The sequence below is a fragment of the Taeniopygia guttata genome, chromosome 9 (genome assembly GCF_048771995.1).
Source record: "Taeniopygia guttata chromosome 9, bTaeGut7.mat, whole genome shotgun sequence".
Lineage (NCBI taxonomy): Eukaryota > Metazoa > Chordata > Aves > Passeriformes > Estrildidae > Taeniopygia > Taeniopygia guttata.
The window spans coordinates 21,123,311-21,144,586 of NC_133034.1; the positions used below are offsets into that span (position 1 = coordinate 21,123,311).

Here is a 21,276-nt window from a genome sequence, read left to right on the forward strand (position 1 = left end):
ATTAAAATTACATTAAGGTTGCTGAGTCAAAGACCAGGAGGTTAGGAAACACCAGAATTAAGTTAAACTAATCTAATTTGGCTCCTTATGCAAATGCCTTATGAAACAATCTGCAGTCATATAATTACATGCTCCCATCTACTCCATGCCTGCTTTGGAGCAAGGGGGAAGCTGGATCCTCCAAAAACCAGCTGCCACTTTCTTTGCAAGGCAAAATACTGCAGATCTGCCTTCCCTCAGCAAAGAGCTCCAAGGTCTCCACTGAGCTGTGCCCACAGAATTCAGCCACATTGGACGGTTTTAATTGTTCAAAATAGAATTAAGAAAAAAATAAGAAAAACAAGGAAATGGGTAAAGCAAAGCTGCTACAGGAATCCTGTCAGAACTCAAAATGTCCCTCAGACATTTTTGGATGTTCTGGGTCCAGGTCAGAAGTATTTGAGACCCTGGCAGGCAGCTGGAAACAGCTGTGATTTTGGGTTTGAGACATAGAACGATTTACCAACCTTGCAGGAAGAACAAGAAGTCACAAAAGTTTAGATATTAGAGTAGAAGTAGTCACAAAGTAGAGGGAAGAATTTTTGAGTGCTGTACAGGAGGGTTCTGTTTTGTACATGGGGGTCAGAAGTTTCAAGATGGAGGGATTTGGGCCTGCCCTGTCCTCCCTCTTTCTTCTTCCTTTACCTCCATGTTGTTGGTGATGTTGGCACTCACGGATTGGTTTAGAGTAGAAAGGCACCATTTAATATAGGTAATAGGTATTGGGGGAAAACTATAAACATGTAACACATAATGTACCATATAAAAGACAGCAGCAGCCCTGGGCGGGGAGAGAAGAAGCAGTCGGGAGTCAGAGAGGATGTCAGGGTGTGTGTGTGCCTCTGCCTGAGCTGTGAGCAAACCACAGCAGCCAGAGAAGAAAATCTTTTAGATAACTTGCAATAAAACTGCCTTGAGACCAAACAACAGAGACTGCTGAGCCTTTCTTTGGAGGCATGGGTTGGAGGAGAGACTTTTCCACCACACGAAGCCACCCCGCAACCCAGGGTGGTCTTTGACAGAATCCCCACTGCCAGAACCTGTGGTAATCCTGGGGAGGAGCTGATGCCATCACAGGAACAGTGGACACCACGTGAGACCAGCTGGCACAAGGTGGTGCAAAGGGATGAGACATTCCTGGAAGTGAAAAATACCCCAAAAAGTGCCCTGGGATTTAAGGTGTTGGTTTTTTGTTTTTTTTTTTTGGTTTTTTTTTTTTGGTGTTTTTTTTTTTTTTGTTTTTTTTTGTTTTTTGGTTTTTTTTTTTTAATGGGTTAAAAAAAAATCCAGCTCCAAATATTGACACAGTATGTTCCATGGCTGTTGTGCACCACAAATTTTTAATTGTTTCAGAAGCTCAAACATTTATGGTTATTGTTCAAAGAAGGAAACTGCTTCCCAGCCCAGTCCTCAGCTTTGCATCACAGTTTGATGCTACCTATGCTCAGGGTACTCCTGCATTTTCCACTTTAAATGACAACTGGTTTTTTGCACTGTTTCTGCCCCAACATTAATTCTGACTTACGATCAAAATTTTCAGTCTAAGAAGAAATATGACTAGGCAGAATAATTTCAAATATGATCTGCAGCGGAGAAGAAAAGGAACAAAGAGTCTATGCCCTTTTTCCTCTCTTTCATATACGAAAAAGTTTGCTTTTGTATTCAAAACTGTTTCAAAATTCACAAGACCCTCTTGTTGTTTTTCACATTGTAAATGGGGCCTACAGTAGGAAAAAGAGAGATTTTATCAACTGAGAGGCAGAGAATCAAATTTAATATATGAAAGGAAGACTACTAAGAAAACAAAATATCTTAGACAGCTAAACCCTATTTTCTAATTTAAAGGTAGGACCCCAATGTAGATAAGGGAGGTATTTTTTCCTGACCCCTAAAAACTTTGTGACTAGCTAAATCAAATATTCTCCATTGAGCAAAATAAGCAGGAGATTAGATTTCCACACTTTTTAACAGTATTTACACAGATAGAGAAAATCATGGTGCCTTTTTTCTCTTTTTCTCAAATCATACATGTAACTATTATTGAATATTTATGTTAGGCACTTTGCCCAGCACATCTCAAATTATTGTAATAAAACCACTAAAAGACAAATGTATAGTCTATAAATCAAATCAGTCAATAAAGAATGCCTTTGTGTTGATATAAAATACCTGTTTGCCCCACTGCTGGTAAAACAGCACCAATTATGCCTTCCATGGAATTGCTACACAGAGGTAAGGATTTTTTTGTTTTCCCTGGAAAATCTGGAGTTCCATAAGTTACTGTCCAGAGCAGTACAGAGGATGTGGACAACAAGACTGACCCAACATGGCAGCAGCTCTTTGGAAGGCTGGATGCAATCCTCAATGTTGCATTGCTTTTAAATTTTAATAGCAATACAAGATTAAATAGGGCTTTTCATCTTACTTTCTTTCTTTAAGAACTTTGCACATCTTTATTCCCAAAACTATCCATGATGTATAAAGTAGCAAGGATTTTCAAGTCTAATAATTATGTTTTTCTGGCTTTTCTGCTTTATGCAGTACTGTCAGTCTGAGGAATGAAAATAAATCGGTTCACTTTGATTTCAGTTGGGTCCAAGCTAATTTTCGTCTCAGACAAGCTTGTGTTATTTCATGACAGACTGAGGCACAGAAACCCAAAGAATTGAAGCTTAATAAATATTAATAGGATTGAAACTCCATGAAAATGTAGTCTTGTTTTTTATTTTTAGTTTGTTTTGATTTACAAAGCCTAAAAATTCATCTTAATTTAATCTAAAAATGGTTCTTTAATTAACAACCTGCATTTTCTGTATCATCATTTCACCAACGATTTCAGCTACTAAAAGGCTAACTCTCAGGCACAAAGTAATCAGAAGGTTACTACATATAGTTAAAATTATTTAATCTCAATACCATTTCATTAAAAATATATAATACAATCTCTTTCTCCCTGCTTAGGGAAAAAAAAAAAAAGAAACAGAGAGAAAGAAAACCTACATCTGCCTCCTGAACTGGTACCAGTATTTTCAGCTGCTATGCTACACTTGGAGCAGAATTTTCCCACTAACAAAGACACAGATATATCCAAGAATACAGAGTAATATATCAGTAATAATATTAAATATAAATTTTCAAGCAATTTTGATTGTGGAAACCAATAGAAAATGTTTCCAATGTGAAAATGGTCTGTAAATTTTTGGGGGTTTTGGGTGGGGGTTTTTTTTGTTTTGTTTTTTTGGGGTATTTTTGTTAAGAAAACTTAATTCTTTAGTCCATGAGAGTGAGCCCTTTTTCACTATTCACATGAAAGGAGGGCAGGATCGCGTCAGGATCTGGATTACATCAGACTGGCAGCAAGATAAGGTCACTTAGGGATCAGATTTTTGCTAATTCAGGTCTCTGTTTTATTACTGTGAGGAATTACTCTGATTCACTAAAAGAGAGCAAAATGATAAAGCAGTTAAAGACTGCCTACCACAGACCATAAAACGAGCATGATATTTTAAAGGCATCCTTCTAGAAACACTGGCATTTGTGCAGTGGTCATTGTGTGCCACACACTCTAAACCTCCTTTAAAAAAAATTCTGGGCCATTAAGATAACAGAAAAATTAAAGCAAATGCAGTAATTTTGTCGCATCTGTTGCCAGAACAAATGACATGATGACTCTGAGAAAGACATAAAAGCCATTTTAATTATCTCTTCTTTGAAGGAGGCATTGGCTCAAGCCAGACAGTCTGGGTCCAAATCTAAAGTGTTGCTCAGCTCAAGGTGAAGATTTAAGTCAGATTTAAGGAAGAAGGATTTTTTACAGTTAGGCTCTGGCACAGGTTGCCCAGAGCAGCTGTGGCTGCCCCTGGATCCCTGGAAATGTCCAAGGCCAGGCTGGACAGGGCTTGGAGCAGCCTGGGATTGTGGAATGTGTCCCTGCCCATGGCAAGGGGTGGAACTTTATGATCGTAAAGGTCCCTTCCCACCCAAACCATTCCATGATTCTGTGACCCCCCAGGCGTGTTAAGACCCTTTCCAGTTTCAGTAGCCACTTGTCAGGGACATCAGGGTGGGGCAGCACTGAGTGGGGTGCACACCTGAGGAGATGTGGGCACTCATCAAAACACTGCATTTGCCCCACTTCTCCATGCAGGACATGTGCTCAGCACACCAGGTTTGTTCTGTGCCTTCAGTGTATTATTTAATGCCACAATTCCAACCTGAACTTCTGTTTTGCAGGATCCCTTCCTAAGTTTTTCAGTGTTGCATGAATGCCTTTCTAAACAGATGCAAATATAAAGCTGTACAGGTGACACACTAAAAATATAATTGAAGCTGGTGCTTTCATAAAAGCAATTAGCAATCGTTCAAGTTGCAATAGATGACAGCCTCAAGAGGATTGCTGCCCTGGCAGGGAAGTAACTGCAACTTACATTACACTCAATGTTCTGTTCTTTAATGCTATTTTGTTATAACAGACAAGTACAAGTTGCTGATTATGTATTCATTCCCATGTAGAGCTTTTGGCTGATATTTTCATCCACAGGCTTAGATGTATATATCTCCCTCTTCTACTTTAAAGTATTGCCTCTTAAAGTTTGTGACAAAAAAGTTACAACAAAAAAGCAAATAAATGCAGCTACAAGTAGAGGCCAAGAGAAAAATCTTTTAGCTCAGGGTGAAAGTACATGACCATAGATGTCTTTGTTTTGCTGAGACTTCATGCAGCGACTACAATTATGCCTATTTTATAGTAACTTTATAGCCAAACTTACAGACATTTTACAATCCCTTTAAACCACTTCTGTGGTCTCCAGGATTCATCCTTCCAGTTTCAGCAAACTATGGGACAAATCCTGCTCCTGTAACAGTGAAAGCAATGCTCCCACCAGGCAAGGCTGTAAATCAACATCTGCCTTCAGCTATCCCTAAATAAACCCCAGGTTCCACAATGTTCTCCATAGGAACAAGCTTAAGTGAGGGCTTTAAACACACATGGATTGAGTACCTGGATATACTCTGCAGCATTTCAGTGCAATAAACAGCATTTTATCAGAAAAGGAGCTATTCCCAAACATGTGGTCAGCCCTTTGCACTAAGCAAAACAAGGTGTGACAGTATGGCACGCAGATACATTGGTTTTTTTCTCAGAAAAAAAATGTGTAGTTGAAGATTTTTTTTTTAATATGGTGCCAGATAGTTCCATCGTGGATCACACCTTTTAATATTCCATTATTTCAAGGGATCTCCATAGCAGCAGTTGCACCACGTGGGGCAATGGCAGACTGCCACACAATGAACACTGCCACAAAAGACTGAGGAACATATCAAAGTCACTGGGAAATATCATCAGCATATGTGGGTTTCTGTGAGATGAGTCTTGCCTGTTCACCTCTGGTTACCCTGTGTTGTTTAGATGCACTCGTACTCTTTGTGCTCACGCATCTAAAAATAAAACCACATTAGAAAAACAAAGAAATTTGTGCTGGTTCTACATGAGGATAGAGGCTGAGTTTAAAAACCAGCTCCAGTGGGCAGCTGATGTAGCTTTCTGCCTCTGTGAGGGACATAACTGCAGTGGCCCAAAGACAGTCCTGTGCTGGGGGCTGGCTGTGTCACTAACCCCTTGAAGGGGCCATTTCCCACTGTTCACGTGTCTTTTTGGAGTCACTAACCAGCTCACACACGAACTCCCCATGGTGGGGACGGAGATCCGCTCAACCACACCAGTCTCCATCCCAAACCTCCTCTGCCTCCCCTTGAGCCCAACGATTCCATCCAGGAGCTGAAAGAGCACCGCTGAGACGCTGAGTGGTAAACACACAAATCAGGTCAATCCTTTTGCTTTCCTTCTAATCCCCGTGCGTTGTTTGGTGCTGGCTTTTACTGCTGCTGCCTTCTCCTCTTCGGGCACCCTGCGCACGCACCCGGCGCTCCTGCCCTCCCTCACACCGTGCATTGTGGCAATCCCTTCTTACCAAAACCCCACCACATCCACTGCCTTTACATCTTCACCTCTCTTGTCTTTTCTTCACTGTAAATTCTCCAGAGCGGGGAACTTGTTTTCTCCAAGTTTGTACTAAAGCCTGTAAATTTACGGCACTCTAGGAATGCTTGATAACAGTGCTTAAATAATTAATGAAAGCTGCAGCAGCCCTTTCTTTTTTTCCCTATTTGGAGGCTGTAAGGCAGCAAGAAAAGTGGGAGGCAGCAAATATTTCATGGGCTAAGATTAGACGTGATTCGCACCCCTATGGGGGGTAACTGCCTGACAAACACTTGCACTTAGGAAACAGTGAGATGAACTTGTACAGGAATTAAAGAAAAGAAGAATTGCTTCAGCAACATGAATCATAAAAGTGGCCCAGGAGCATCATAAACAGCCCAGCCCCAAAAAATAAACTGCAATAAAGAGAATGGGATGTTTTCATTTCGGTTCTACAACAATATTCTGTCTCTTTCCCTCTGTGTGCTTGACTTTACAGAAGTCCACGTTTTTGTCCTTATTTTTCCATCTTCAGTGGAAAGGGGGAAAAAAACGGATATAATGGGGAATATTAGCTCATGATTTTGCAGTCCTAAAGAAGCAGTAAGCACTTCTAAAATTAAAAAAGTAGGTGGAAACATGGAATAAAGACAAGACAGAGTAAGATTCTGAGAGCAAGAAACAGGAAAAAAAAACAATATAAAGATAAAAGATATTTTTTATTATAGGAGAAGCTGTGATATGAGACAGATGTGAAATCATATCAAGAAAATTAGAATGGAAAAAAAGGCAACAAAGTAAAAAGATATTCATGTATCTCAGGCAAATTTTTCAAAATCTACCAAACATTCAAATTTTCTGTATTTGTCTCTTATATCTGTTCATGTTTTAAAAATGGGAATTTGGGCCTGATCTTGTAAAACCGGATTTGAATTTCACAGCTGACTTTTCTGTAGCCATGAATTTACCCACTGAGTGCACATGGGTCCAGGTGCTTCCCACTGGAGCACAGTGCAAAGGACTGTATGGATTTTTTGTCTTCCAAATAATCAATAATGTAATCCTGATGCTTATGTCAGTTTTGCTGCTAAATTTCCTAGTTTATGAAGGCAATCAAGTACTTTGGCATCAAGGAATAACAGTAACTGACTGCACTTAAAGAAATTTGAACCTGAATAGTGCAGGGACAAAACCAAAAGCCACTTTGCCCAGTACTGAATGTTTATCAGGCAAAACATCACAAAAACATCGGGGGGAAAAAAGAGCAGTAAATTGCTTGATTTTAGGGCAGTGAAGACTCCAAAATTATCACTCTCCTAGAACAGAGGCATAATGACCAGCCTCTGAATAGATATTGGCACAGCAGGCCACACAAAAGCTCTGATTAGCTGCTGTCTGAGGGAATATTCAATTCTATTTTGGCATTGATTTCTGACCTTTCTTCTTTGACTTTAATTGGTCAAGATCCAAACCTTTTTGAATTTAGTTAACACCAGACAACAGCTTCTGAATTGCCAAATTCCCAGAAGAGATGGGGGAAAGGCACTTCATAGTTTTTTCTGTCACTTCTTCAAGTTCAGCTAATTCTGATGTTGTAAAAAACATTCATAACAGCTGCAACATGACTTCCAATGCAACAGTTCTTCAGCCTTTTTTAGGGAAGGAAAAAACCAAAACAGGAGCTATATCATGTCAAGCCTGATTCAGATGTCCTTCACCTTCACTGAGAAAAGATCAGGTATTTTTAAATTCCAAACCTGTACTTTTATGGCAGTATTCAGTGAGAAAAGGATGTGATATAATCTGCTCCAGATTTTAATATTAGACAGAACCATCAGAAGCTTCTTTGTTAACTCCTAAGCCAGTGATAATCCTGCAGTTTTTTCATCTCTTTGCATTTACAGTTAATAATATGGGAAATACTTCGTGGCATTTCAGAACTGTAGCTGCTGTTTTACGAAAACCTCCTCACCCATTGATTTACATCCACAACTCCCCTTCCAAGAGCTTCCTTCCCAAATTAAACATGCTAATGATTTTCTATGCAAAATTTAACAACCTAATAGGCTGAACAAGTCAAATGAAAATACACTAATTGTTGCCTTTGATGTATACTATTCTGCCAATTCTCTCATGAAAGCAGTATATTAGCATTAGCTGGAGTAGTTACTAAAATATAGATTAATAAAGAAAAGCTTATATATATACATGCTAAGAAGATGACACTGCAGACTGCAAAAAACACAACTTCAAGGCTCAGAAGTGACACAAATAGCTATTATACACTAAAAAACCATTTTCAGAGGAGCCCAGAAAACGAGCTACTAAAGAATGAATCACAAGCCTTTATCTGAATTAGCCGGTATTGGTTCATAATACTGGGTTTATGCAATAAAAGTACTCAAAATAAGATTACACAGTCAAAATAATAAATACAGAATGGGATGAGAGAGATAAAAGGCTGGTGAGAGAACAGAATGCTTTCTGCCTAACCCCAGGGATCTGAAATGAGCTCCCCCAAGAAACTGCCCAATTGCTTTATACAGTAAGATTACCATGTGCATGTATTTTTTCACCCAGAGTACAAGCAATAATGTGTTTTAGCCTAGGACCAGCATCATAGAGAGAGCTTTATTGCAGAATTGGTTCATTCTGTCCTCCAGCCCATCTCTGAGCAAGAGGTTTGGTGCCACTATGATCTTAATACACACAAAGAAAACAGATGCAAACAAACAATAAGGGAATATAAATATTCTCCAAAGAAATAGTGACACAAAATTACTTTCTATTGCTTTGTCTTTAAGAGTTTGCTTATAATGATTTGATAATTTAATCTAATTGATCTCCCCGAGTACTTCTATGACTCTAATCACTGTAGTATCTGATTACTGGAACAGATCCATACTTTATCTCCAGATTTAATAACTAAATCTATACTAGAAATAGAGTCACACAAGTTCAGCAGAGGGAGAGGGCCAGATGCTGCTTAGCCAGGGGAGGAGGGAGGGGGAGGAAAAAGGCTACTGAAGAATCACTGGAAAGGTACACTTGGCTTTGTGCAAATCCTCCCTCTGCAACCAAAGGAGCCCATTTCTGAGGTTAGAGAAGGAAAGCAGGAATGTGACATAATTAATGGGGGCAGAACCAAAAATGAGCTACTGTCTATGGCCTGTGCTCCTTCAAACTGTCTTCTTCGCAAGCACAAAGTAAATGTAATTATTATTATCGGTTCTTTGTTCTCTTCCAGGCTAGCCCTTCATCAGCCTGAAAATTATGACATTTCCTGAATGCATTTCAACAGCTTCTTAACCTTTTTATTTCCCAAGAGCAGACACAATGTCAGGCAGCACTCAGAGATTTTAGCAGTGAAAAGGTTAACACCCAAAATTGTTAATGATAACAACAGTATTCACTGAGCCAGATAATCACTCACAAAGAATTTCAATCCAAAGTCACTTAAAATTCAAGGAAACCACTGTATTTCTTCAAGGAAGTGACAGCAGTTAGCAGAATATTCATAATTCAAACAACAGGCCAAAATCTGACTTAATGCTGAGTTTATCTATTTTCAATGGAGTAATATTAAGGGCTGGCTTTTGCTCTACCTTAGGTCAAACTTATTTTGTGATATGTCCTCTAACACAGGTGGCTGAGCAGAGAGGAGTGACAGCCAGGCCATTGCACAGTGCCAATATCAAGTGTAGAACGTATATGGAGCATTTCTGAGAAGTGATTTGTTTCTTCCTCTCTTGTTTGACTGCTTCTTGCTTGTTGTGCCGATACTCAACCAAACTAGCTTGTAGTTGAATATGTCAAAGCCCTGGGCTGAAAAACAGCAGCTAATATATGTTAGCAAACTCTGGAGAGAAAAATAGTTTCTGTCACTAAAAACTGCAGGGTGGAATTGTGCATTGCCTTCTTCTTCACCTTATTTTGCCTAAAGGGAAAGAGCCTTTTAATCCTCCTTCTCTGCTTGGTTTGCACAGTGCCTGGCAGTGTACACCTGCTTCAATGAGTGTGTCAGGAGCCTCTTTGCTGTCAGATCCCTTTCCTTGCTGCTCCCAGCTCGTCATCTGTCTCCCAGCTCACCTCTGCAGGCAAACGTCCCGTCTTGCCCAAGCACATCTCAGCAGCCATCCCTCAAAGATGTCAGGAGGAGAAACAAAATCAGCCTGTCACTGGCTCACAGTCCATGTCACACATGAGCAGCACAGAATTAAATGGACGCAGGATGGGGTGTGAGGGGTTTGACCAGCAGCCCCAAATTCAGGGTGGAGCATGGACTTCCAGCAGGATCTCTTCAGCAATCATCCGTGTCTCTGTAAAACTCAAGCACTCATTTTGCATGATCCTGTATCTCAGTGTGCTTCTGGCCAGGTAATGCCTTCAGTACTTGAACTGCAAATGCATCATGGTAAGGACTGCAGTAATCAAGGGTTTCATGGAGCTTTAAAGAAAAAAACAACAGGTGCAACTTTTCTTTCTTCCTTTTTGTGAGACCTCATCTATGGAGACTCCATCTAAAAGAGATGGCAGGTGCTTCAGCTCTTAAGTATGGCAATTATTTATTGTTTCAGAAGTTATTGTTTCGAGCAAAAGTAATCCATTTTTCATTAACCAGTGGCTCAGTTAATGACTGAAAAGTATAGAAAACACACTTAATTCGCTCTTGTTCCACATAGCACAGCTATTAATTGATTCAGATGGAGAGCTATTTCATCTGCACTTAGCATCAGAGAGAAACAGGGAGGGATTAAGATTTTAAAATCTAGGTTTACAGCGAGATTTCTTGTGAAATTTCATTAAATAAACCTGCCTCGCCAACAGCCATACACAGCAATATTTCATGGATCCAAATCACTGTATAGAGCACAGAAAATCTTATTAATAAAAACAGTCTTGGGATTGGTAAATGTGCAAAATCTTCTGTTTGTCTCACATAGGTATCTCAGACATGGCCTTCAGTTATTAAGTCCTTTTTCTAAAACAAAGCCCAATTTATTCTGTGACTTTAAAATAAATATGAAAACATATGAGTCAATATCAATTTTGCAACCAAGTAAGACAAACTGTACTGGCTTTCCTTTGAGCTCTCAGATCTGATTATGACTGTTAGATGTACATATATACATAGACAAATGCCTGTTTCATATTCCCCTTCCACTAGGTCCATCTCATTAAGGCTATTGCTTTGGGAAGGAGGATTCTCAGAAAATGAGTTCTCACTGGGTCAGCTACATGCAGCTGGTTCTGTTCTGTTTGCCTGCTCGCTACATTAAAAGTAATACACTAAAGAATATTAAATTAAGAGAGAAGAGTAATGTGGGCAGAAAATAAAAACAATCCCTGCAAGGGCACTCTAGGGAGGCTGACAAGAAGATTGGTGCAAAACTTTGGGGTTAAAGGGCAGCAAGTCCTCAGGAAAACCCCAAAAATAAAAGCAAATCATGGCAGCCTCAGCAAGAACCTTGGCACAAGGTGAGATAAACAGAGAGGTCTTCTCCAGGCCATGGGTGGATGGCCTTGCTTCAGCTCAGGGCATGGAAAGACATTATTGCTGATCCAGGATCCCCTGTTCCTCTGTTCCTCAGAGCTTCTCTCCCACCATTTTGTGGGAGTTAAAAATTCTGCATTAGAGAATGAAGAATTCTGCATTCCCTGCTGAGCGAATAGGGTGAATTAAGCAGAATGTTTGTCTGACCTGCCCGAGTGCATCTGAAGGAAGTGGGGAGAATGTGCATGCGTCATTGCCCTGACCGAGCTGGGAGCAAGGGCTGCAGGAGGAGCCCAGCTGGCAGGTGGGAGGGAAGGTGGAGATGGAGGTTTGGGCACAGCTCCAGCCTGCCCCGAGCATCCCTGGGGTGCTGTGCTGGCAGAGCCGAGGCGGGTGCCAAGGTGAGGGTGGCTCCTCATTGCCACTCGTGCCACAGGGTCAGGGCTGTGCACTCATCAGTGAACAACAAACAGCCTCTGTCAGATGTGAAACACAGAATGGGAAAACAAGCTGAAAAACTCTACATGTCTTACTGCCATTTTTAATGACTTCTAAAATTAGCTGAAGGAGGGGAAGAGAGATCATCTGTACGCTACAGAAGGCTGACACAAAAAAAAGGGTGAGAAATCTGTGATCCTGGGGTTTTGGTAGATTCTAACATATGTTATCCTTGCCAGTTATTCCCAACCCACTCTGCAGGAGAGAGAGGGAGATGCTCCACAGGGATCCTCTGTGTCCATGCTGTTTAGTCCATCTCCTGTGCCTGGAGCATCACAAGAACATGTACTACAAGAAGCTTTTATTTTCCTCTTTCCCTAACACCTGGAGATGCAAAATTTGGACACTCCAATATATAAGGAGATCTTTGAATCTCAGCACGTAATAAAACCTCCTTGTATTTAGTGGAGGTTTTTCACCATCTTCAGCCAACTGTTGGATAAGTTTCTGCCTCTGTTTAGAAAAAGGATGTCTAAGTACAAGCTGTGCTTGCTCTGGGCTGAGCCTTCTAGAAACATTCAGCAAGCTGTGCCATCTTCTTCCTACACAATGCACCTTTCCATTAAAAATCTGAAGACAGTTTTTGGTGTAAAAATCTGGAGAACAGAAAGTAAAGACAGAAAGGCAATAGAGACAAATCTTTTTCCATGAGCTTTGTGTAATATTTTCTCAAAATAACTTTGCAGGGGTTTTACTGCCAGTTCATAATGTGGATGATTCACTTCTGATATTTCTGATAAAACAATATTCAAAACTTCAAAATCTCTTCCAACTCATTTATGCTACCATTTAATTAGGGCTTCTGCAATATGTTACAAGGGCATCATTATCCCCTATAATTGTATAATAATTACAATTTTTAATGAAATAATTGCAAGTACACTAAATGTGTAGATATAATTATGGTAATTACATAAATACCTGATTTTCAGCTAATAATTAAAGAAGGCCTTTACAAAAAGGGGGAAATTTAACAAATGGAAGCTTTTCAGAAAACAAATACAAATAATAAATAGCTGACTCTCTCCTGTCAGTTTTGCCTTACTAGATTATTTCTCACTCTCTGTCTCTATATATATGATTTTCAACAGATTCTAAAATAAGAATTTAAAACTAGTTAAATATTAAATCATACCCAGAGACTTCAATACTTTGCCTCTGCAGGGCCTGATCTACTAGCATTAATATAGCCCAAACTTAATGATTCTAGGAGAGGTCAGCATCTCACTTGAATTGTAAATGACTGTCAATGGTAGGAATAGGTGAATTGTGCCTACAACAACATACAAACTGTCCTGCTGGTTCTGGTTTCCTCCAAAATGTGTCCTTTTGGTCAAACCTACTGGCTATACCCTCATTAACACAGAAACCCAGCAGAATATGCATTCTCACCAGGGCAATGATATTTCAATAAAGGAACTACTTACAGAGCCTCATCAACTGAAATAAAAACCCAGTTCTTCAACCGGGGAATTTCCTCTCCCTTCAAACACATTCCTATGACTGAACTTGCTGTGTGCTTTCTGTACTCTTAGTATGAATAGGAAAGTCAAAATCCAGCCTCATAGAAAGCATTCAGAAATCTCTGCCAGGGCAGAGTGATTCTTGCTCTGATAGCACTAAGGGATATTAACAGAATTCCCACAGCACAGGAATTAGCAACATGATTTACTGCTTCTGCTGAAATGTTCCAAAACACTTTGGCACAACTCTGGAAAGGGAAATCAGCTGCAGTACCTGAACTATGCCATTTCCACGTGTCTTGTAATTTCTGCAAGAGCAGCCCTGAGGAAGCTCCAATTGCAGCCAGAGACCACTCTGGTCCCTGCAATGTGTTGGAATAGAGGTGCAAATATTGCTAAAAGTCAGCTTTGTCCCACTTTTAGCCTTGCATTGTTCAGTGCTGCTCCTTCTTTGGATAAATCCCATTATTACAAGCATGAGAAAGTAAAATAAGGAATATTAATATTAAAACAGAAGGAAATTGTTTGATATCCCGAAAACAAATCTCATTTATGGTAAGCTCATTAAAGCAGTTGATTTCTGAATGCTGAGTATAATGATTAATACCATACATATCAAAGTGGAGAAGACATGTAAATTTGACATCATAAAGTAAGTAAAAATGAAGAAGGCGAAAGAATTATGAGTGAAAAAGAATTTGGAAAAAAAAAAGAAAAAGAAATTGTACTGGAGCAATATTCTAGTTATAAGCAGATTATTAACATTGTGAGATGATCCTTAAGAATGGTTTGACACATGTAAGCACCATGTTTCAAGCTTAAAAACATATCCAAAGAATACAAAAATGTTTGTATCCATGTGTATTATAAGGAGACAAAAAGATGAAGAGTATTAACACAGAGAAGAGCAAAGGAATAATAACAGGGGGGAAAAAACAAGCAGAAAATAATAGTTATCCAAAAGCCATATTAGTTACTAAAAAGTTCCTCCTGAAAATGTACAAATACACTTATGAGGTTATTTTTTTATAAGATTTATCCATTCTGGCTTTAAATGATAAATTAGAAACTAACAGATTGAAAGGAAAACCATCTCACAGATGTTTACTGGGTAAAACCAGTCCAAGCCAACAAAGGCCGGGGGAAGAAGCACAAACCAGTTTTATCCGACTTAGCATTATCAGGGTGGCAGTACTATTTTAGAGCCTGTGTGGGGGTGGATGTAGAAAATGAAAAGCAAGCAGTAAAATAATGGACAAGGAATGGAATTAGATCAGAATTTAAAACCTGTTAGAGCTATAAGCACTGTCAAGGTATATGAACAAAGCAGTGGCAGCACGATGGCTGTGTGGTCAGCAACAGCCCAGAGCCCGAACAACCAGACATTTACAGGGGACTGTGACCAGTGCTGATGGCATTTAAGATGACTGGAGTCTTAAAATACAGTCTGCAGAGTCTTCTGTTGTCAAGCACTGGCTCACCCAGACAGAGGGCTGGAGAAAGTACATCAGAGTTTTAAGCATTTTATTTCAAATATGACATAAACCTACTGCACATCTTTGAAAAATTCTGCTAACTGACACTAACAGCTTTAGATTGTGAAAGGATGAAAAGGTCTGTACAAGACAATGTTTGCTTCATTATCTTCTTCCATGTATTACCAAATGCTGCAGTGGTGGTGCAGGAATGAAAAACAGGGCTTCAAAAAGGAACAGAAAAATAGAACAATCGTGGTGTCTTGGTGAGTAGCAGTGGAGTTAGGGATTGTGGACTACATGTGTGCTGATACCACAGGGAATAAGGATGAGGGCTCTCCAGCCAGGACCCAGCATGGATGGGGGTGAAAATTCAAATATGTGCAGGCAACTACTGACACAAATATACTATAGACAAATAGTTGGTTAGGAACTTTCAAAGAGGCCTAATGAAGATACAAACACTTTTAAAGGGTTGATGTCCCCCAAAATACACACAAAGGCATATTTTGTAAGTTTGGCACCCATTCTCAAGAGACCCAGAGCCCTGGGAATGGTCTGCAAAGGCTTGTTTTCAGTCTACTGACAGCATAACTTATTTTGACAGAGCCCTGTCTACAGTGATGGAAGCTCACACCTTAGATTTCATATTTTTCATTCACATGGCTATAGAGAAAGGAATATTTCAATAATTTTTGACAATTTGCCTTCTACCCTTCCATTACTTCAACATCATTTTCTAAATGACACCTTTAGAAAAAAAGGAGCACTGACAATCAATTGACAACTTTTGCCAGTGGAAATACACATTTTAAAGGCCTCAGCTTGTCCTTTTCTGGTCGATTTCAGAGCTGAAATGGGTTTACAGAAATATCTTCATTTAAGGGAGTCCACAGGAACTGCACAAATTATATTAATTGCTCTTTTCCAAAATCTGATGATCAATAAACAGTTCCAGGGTAGTTAAATGGAGTATTGGAACAAACACTCTACAGAAACACAAAGGTAACAGGTGAAATTTCTGCTTAGTGTTCTAAAGAATATTTCACATTGCTAAGCTTAAAGCCCTAAGGTTATCAGAGCCTCTTACAAAACAGAGCTGATGTAACATATTCTCAATTGAAAACAAAGGGAGATCAAAGCAGGATGAGATTACAGCAGTGTGATTTGTGTTTCTGTTCCATGAATATATTTGTGTGTATGTACATTTGCTCCAGTGCGCCCATAGTAACCACAGCCATAACCCAGAAAGTATGGTGTGGGGAGCTTTGCTCTGAAAATCAAGTAGCCCATTAGGAGGCATAAATATTAATAGAGCTGTCTAATCCTACACTCTCAAATGAGGTAGTTCAGATCATGAGTCTTCGCATTTAAAATTTATTCACTGCCCTGACTAGAATAAGAAAGAGAACCCACATGTGGGGAAGTCACAGATATTGGGCGATCTCTGAGCCACTGATAATTCCTAAACATAAAAGTAAGGATCAAGTGATTTCTTTCTTTCTTCTACACCTAAATCTCCTAGCAATACTAATTTATCCCAAACTGCATCTGCCTAGCTCCATGACATTGAGGATATACCACCTACACCTCCACATTTTCACACTGAGGCATCTTCAGGCAGCATGAAAGCTTTTGTACAGGCTCCTAAGAAAGAGCACACTCATCCCGAGTGCAGAGCAAAAAAACCCGTGGGGGTTCTTTTAGTGGTCATATAAGTGATCTTTTCCAAATTTTCTTTACGTCGTTGTCATCAAATTAGGAAATTTCTGGTGCAAACCATTGCAATGGGAAGAAATGCATATAGAGTCTTAAAACACCACAGGTATGCAGCTAAAGCAGGATGCACTTGCCCTCCTAAGAGATAACAAAATATTCTGGATCACAAGTAAAATATTTATGTTTTGACTAGAAGGTAAATTTAGAGGTTTGAAATTGCAAACAGTAGAATACTATTCAGATAATCCCTAGAAATGCTGCAAAGATTTGTCAAGAAATTCAGGAAATGCCAGATAATAAACAATATCATTAGTATCAATCACTAAAATGGTATAACCTACAATATAACCAGGGTTTATTAAAATTTAGAGTTATGAAAACTAGACTCAAAAAAAATTTACACAGAGTTACTCAGATGCCTTTGCACTTATTTTCCAAAACCAGCCCTTGCCAACACAAGTTTCTGCATACCCAAAACAGAATTAGCAGTCTCTGACCTTGATGTACCTGGAGGAAAAGACACAAAACCAGATGCTCTTTCTTTATTTTTGAATCAGTAAATTGAAGGTCAAGTAACAGAAATACATGCCTCCGTGTTTTGCAAAAAACATGCTGAATTGTTTCATTTCTTTTCACCCAGCTTCAGCCTATCATTCTGCAGTCTCTGCTGTGGGGACATCCAAATCCCAACAGGAGGTCATGGATATAATGCTCATTACCATCTCTAGCATGACTCATGGATAGAACTCCTTTCATTTCTACATCTATTTTAATCAGATTTCTCCCTGTTCTTAAAAAATTTGAATTTTCTAATGTCCCTCAGCTGACAATTAAGTATAAATACTAATTTATTTATCTAATTCAATCTATTTCATGTAGTGGGAAGGAATCAAACCACATGTAAGGATAGCATATGGTTGCTGCTTCCGTGACTTTCATCTTATATATCCTTTATGAATTAAAAAGTTAGTGTAAAAATCTGCCTCTGATTTCCAGATTTTCTCCTTCCAATAATTTTCATCACTGTGATGCTATGACTGTGACCTAAAAATCCAGCAAAGGAGAGAGTGTTGGGCCTTTCTTCTTCCTGCTACAAAACTGATGCCACTTCCCAGCTGTGGTTGCTGCTCAGTTGCTGTGACTCTGCTGCAGCTTTGTCCTGCAACTCCTTTTGTCCCTGGCCTTGGGGGCAATCCCAGCCCAGGATAAATCTCAGGTTATGTATGGGTGAGTAGACTGAGAGTTACTGAGAGAACAGAGATTTCTACAGATGTCTCAGCTGCCCAGCTGAAGGTATTCAGGAGCTCTCTGCACTTGTCAACAGCAAAAGGTAGGCTTTTTATTGTGCTGTGTGTGCAATGAATCTGAGTGGAAAGGTACCTACTGAATTTCAAGTAACTCTCTTTATTCTCCTTCAGGCCCACAGGACAATAAGCATGACTTTCTCAGCTGCTGGGCTCTCTCTCCCTTGACTTTTGCTATTTTTCTGATTATTTTTTTTTTAATACTCTCTCATTTGAAAGATGCTCTCTGAGAACAATGATGGGGAACTGCATCTTTATTTATGACTTTGTGAATCAGCGTCTGGGTGATAGGAAGTGAAAGTTGCTCAGCTAATTACACACGCTTGATGAACTGCGTAATAACTGCTGCAGCACTGCACATTAATTGAATGCATATAAATGACAGCAGTTATTCTAACTTGAATGATGTGTGAAGAAGTGACGTTGCTCACAGTACCCTGATTATCTTCATTTCCAGCTTTGGGAATCCAGCTTAAACAATTGTACTTTTACAGCACCGAGCAAAAATTCCCTAACAGAAAACAGAAGATGCCTCAAAGCCTGACACTTTCAACACAAATTGCTTTAAGTCACTGAAAGTGGATTTAGACATCTCAAAAAGCATACATCGAGCAGCTACAATTAACAATTAATAATTAACAGCTAGTTGCAACCAGCAGTTTGGAGCTGTAAGAGCTAAAGCCTTGGGAACAAGGCTGCCTTCATTTTGAGCCTTGATATTGCCTCAAAAATCTAATGTAGTGTTTAAAGAGTTAAATTTCACCTATCTGTAAACATTTCTGCTATGCACTTTCCTAAAATGTGTTTGTTTTGGAATAACAGGATAAAAAAATAAATGGATTACAGCTAATAGGCTACTGTGCATGTCCACAGTACTCTTTGTTTACCCCAAAAAGCATTCTAATTCACATGTAGTCCAGCTCTAAGGTGACACATTATTTTAAAGAAAACAATAAAGGAAAATCATTTGATGCAAAACAAACGTGCATAGTACAAAATCAGTACTTCAAAACTAGCACCAAATGCCTCCTTTGAATCAGTACCAAAATAGACCTTCTCTGTTGCATGTCAACTGCTTGAGGAATTTGCAAATATTCACAAAGAAATCTGCAAACTCTTCCATAGTATTTAACACAGAAAGGGGAGAAGCCAAGTTTCCAAAGCTTCCAAAAGCAGTCTAGCTCCCAAAGTACCATGTCACAATATTTTAACAGTTCCCTACACCCCTATTAAGAGTTTTTGGGCTTTGACAAAGAAAGCTGTAATCACAGAATAAAGGAAATCAAAGCTCACTTTTAGAAGCGCGTAAACGAAAAAAAAAAGCCAAAAAACGTTTCACATCTACACTTCAGAAAAGTCAAGCCTTTTCCAAGAAAATGGGGAGCATCCTGGAGGAAGCCAGAGCAGGTCTCAGCCCTGTGTTGCTGTAACGCTTCCCAGCCATTATGCCATAGTTTGAGAAGGGAGAACCGTGGGCTGTGCCAGCCCCTCCAGGGGTAGCAGTGCCCATCCCAGGGCACAGAGCTCCCTCCTCTGCATCCACACCCAACGTCCCATCCCCTGGTGCCACTGACACACTGCCCAGAGCCTCGAGGCCAAGAGAGGAGCTGCCAACACTGTCACTGCAGAGAGTGCCAGATAGAGATGATCAGGAGCAACCGAGCCCTGGCTTTACAAAACTTATCTTCTCATCTGCTGTACACGGACCTCTCTTTAAACACCTCTCCACCAGGACAAGACAAGTCCCTAAGAGTACACAGCACCAACAATCAGCCTCTTTCACCTGCATTATTCCTTCTCCTTTTGCAAGGTTTTGATCTCTCCCCCATTTTGTTCGTTTTGGTTTTTTTGTCCACTTTATACATACCTCCTTTTCTACAAATTTTCTTGCCGGGTTTTCTGGCACATTCCTTGGATATTCTTTTGACTGAAAAATGAATAGAAGACTAGAAAATAACATGGAGCTCCATCACAGACAGTAGGAGCATGCAACACCACTATCTAACTTAAATATGACCTGCTTTTTTAGGTGCGGAAGATTCTCGACTTGTTGTGCCTGCACATGCAATGGAAAAGATGTTGATGCATCTTCCCAGAAGTCAGTGGGTGGCAATGAGAATTAGGCACCAACTTTGACCTAAAAATTACACGTGCCGTGGGAGAAAAAAAATGAGTGTAGACAGAAAGAAAGCAAGAAATAAGAAAATAAAAATCAAAAAGCAAGGACAAATGCACACAGAGAAAAGCAGCATGCACACATGTAGTAAGCTGGCATGCAAACAGAGAAAGCCATGCATGCTACCAGTTCACATGAATTAATATTGTTAGAAAGTAGAACAGGAAAATAAAAAGATCTCCCTGTTTCGCCTGCTATTAACTCACCATCCTCGGTGGGGACATAGATATTTAAATAGAGGCAGTCTTCGTTCTGATCTTGCACATAGGTTGAAACTACATCCAAGTTATTAGTAAACCACACGGGAAGCATGACTTCAGGCAACCTGCCCTCTATAATGTTCTGGGGACACACTGGAGCAAACTGGGTGGTGTTTTTGATATCTGCCCAGGGAGATGGAGGCTCAGGAGGTTGAAAGCGGCGCTCCCCTATTGGAGGGGCAGCATACGGAACCCCAAGAAACTGAATAACGGGCCCCAAAATTTCATTATTAAGTTCCTTCTTAATCCCTCTTATCTTGCCAAAGTTGGTGGTCACCACTGGGTTGGTATCATCCAATTTTTGGGAGGACACAGCTGCAGCGTGAAGCAAAAATCCGAGTACAGAAAAAGCAAAAGTGGCATTCAATCCCGTGTGTAGCAGGCGGACCACCGTCGCTCTCCATACACAGTTCAGCCACATGGATCTTGGAAAGGCCATGGTCCCACATTAGTTGTGTAACTACAGTGAAGCAATCTGATTTGTATCCACTGGTGTAAAAACAGGGCGGCCGGAGGAAACAGATCAAGTTTCCTAAATAGGTGCCTGTCAGAAAAATCTCAAAAGGCTTTTCGTGCGGTAAGCATCTTCCATTGATTTCACACTTATTGAAGCTGCATCTTCACTCAGCACTATTTATCAGACTACATCCTATTGACAATTCTGTTTTCCATAGCAGCAATATGAAGACAGCAGCCATTTACTGCAGAATCCCCTCTTATAAATCAAATCCAGTTAGCCGCAGGTCTATATCCTGGAGAAAATGAAAATAAATCATTAGTATGAAAGAGCTAATATGAGCAGAGTGATAACTAAGTGTTTAACACGTTATTTACATACATTAATATTTGCTAGAGTCATGTAAGTTAC

General features: G+C 39.8%; 1 protein-coding gene and 1 long non-coding RNA gene across 16 annotated transcripts in view; one reads left to right on the top strand and one right to left on the bottom strand.

Moving 5' to 3' along the window:
- The window catches only part of NLGN1 (neuroligin 1), a 424,671-nt gene that overhangs the window by 276,176 nt on the left and 127,219 nt on the right, over positions 1-21,276 (bottom strand). For 7 of the 15 annotated variants that reach the window (XM_030280458.4, XM_072933421.1, XM_030280460.4 and 4 more), the window contains 2 exons: positions 20,355-21,160; positions 19,840-19,899 (listed from right to left, as the gene is read on the bottom strand). In XM_030280458.4, the coding sequence (XP_030136318.2) occupies positions 19,840-19,899; positions 20,355-20,847 (553 nt within the window). In that variant the 5' untranslated portion in view covers positions 20,848-21,160. Of the gene's footprint in view, positions 1-19,839; positions 19,900-20,354; positions 21,161-21,276 lie in introns of those variants that run through there. The other 8 variants (XM_030280465.4, XM_030280463.4, XM_030280466.4 and 5 more) reach the window with 2 other exon arrangements.
- Positions 1,304-20,610, top strand: LOC140684700 (uncharacterized). Its single transcript, XR_012057382.1, has 2 exons — positions 1,304-3,965; positions 4,008-20,610. It is a non-coding gene; the product is annotated as an uncharacterized lncRNA (long non-coding RNA).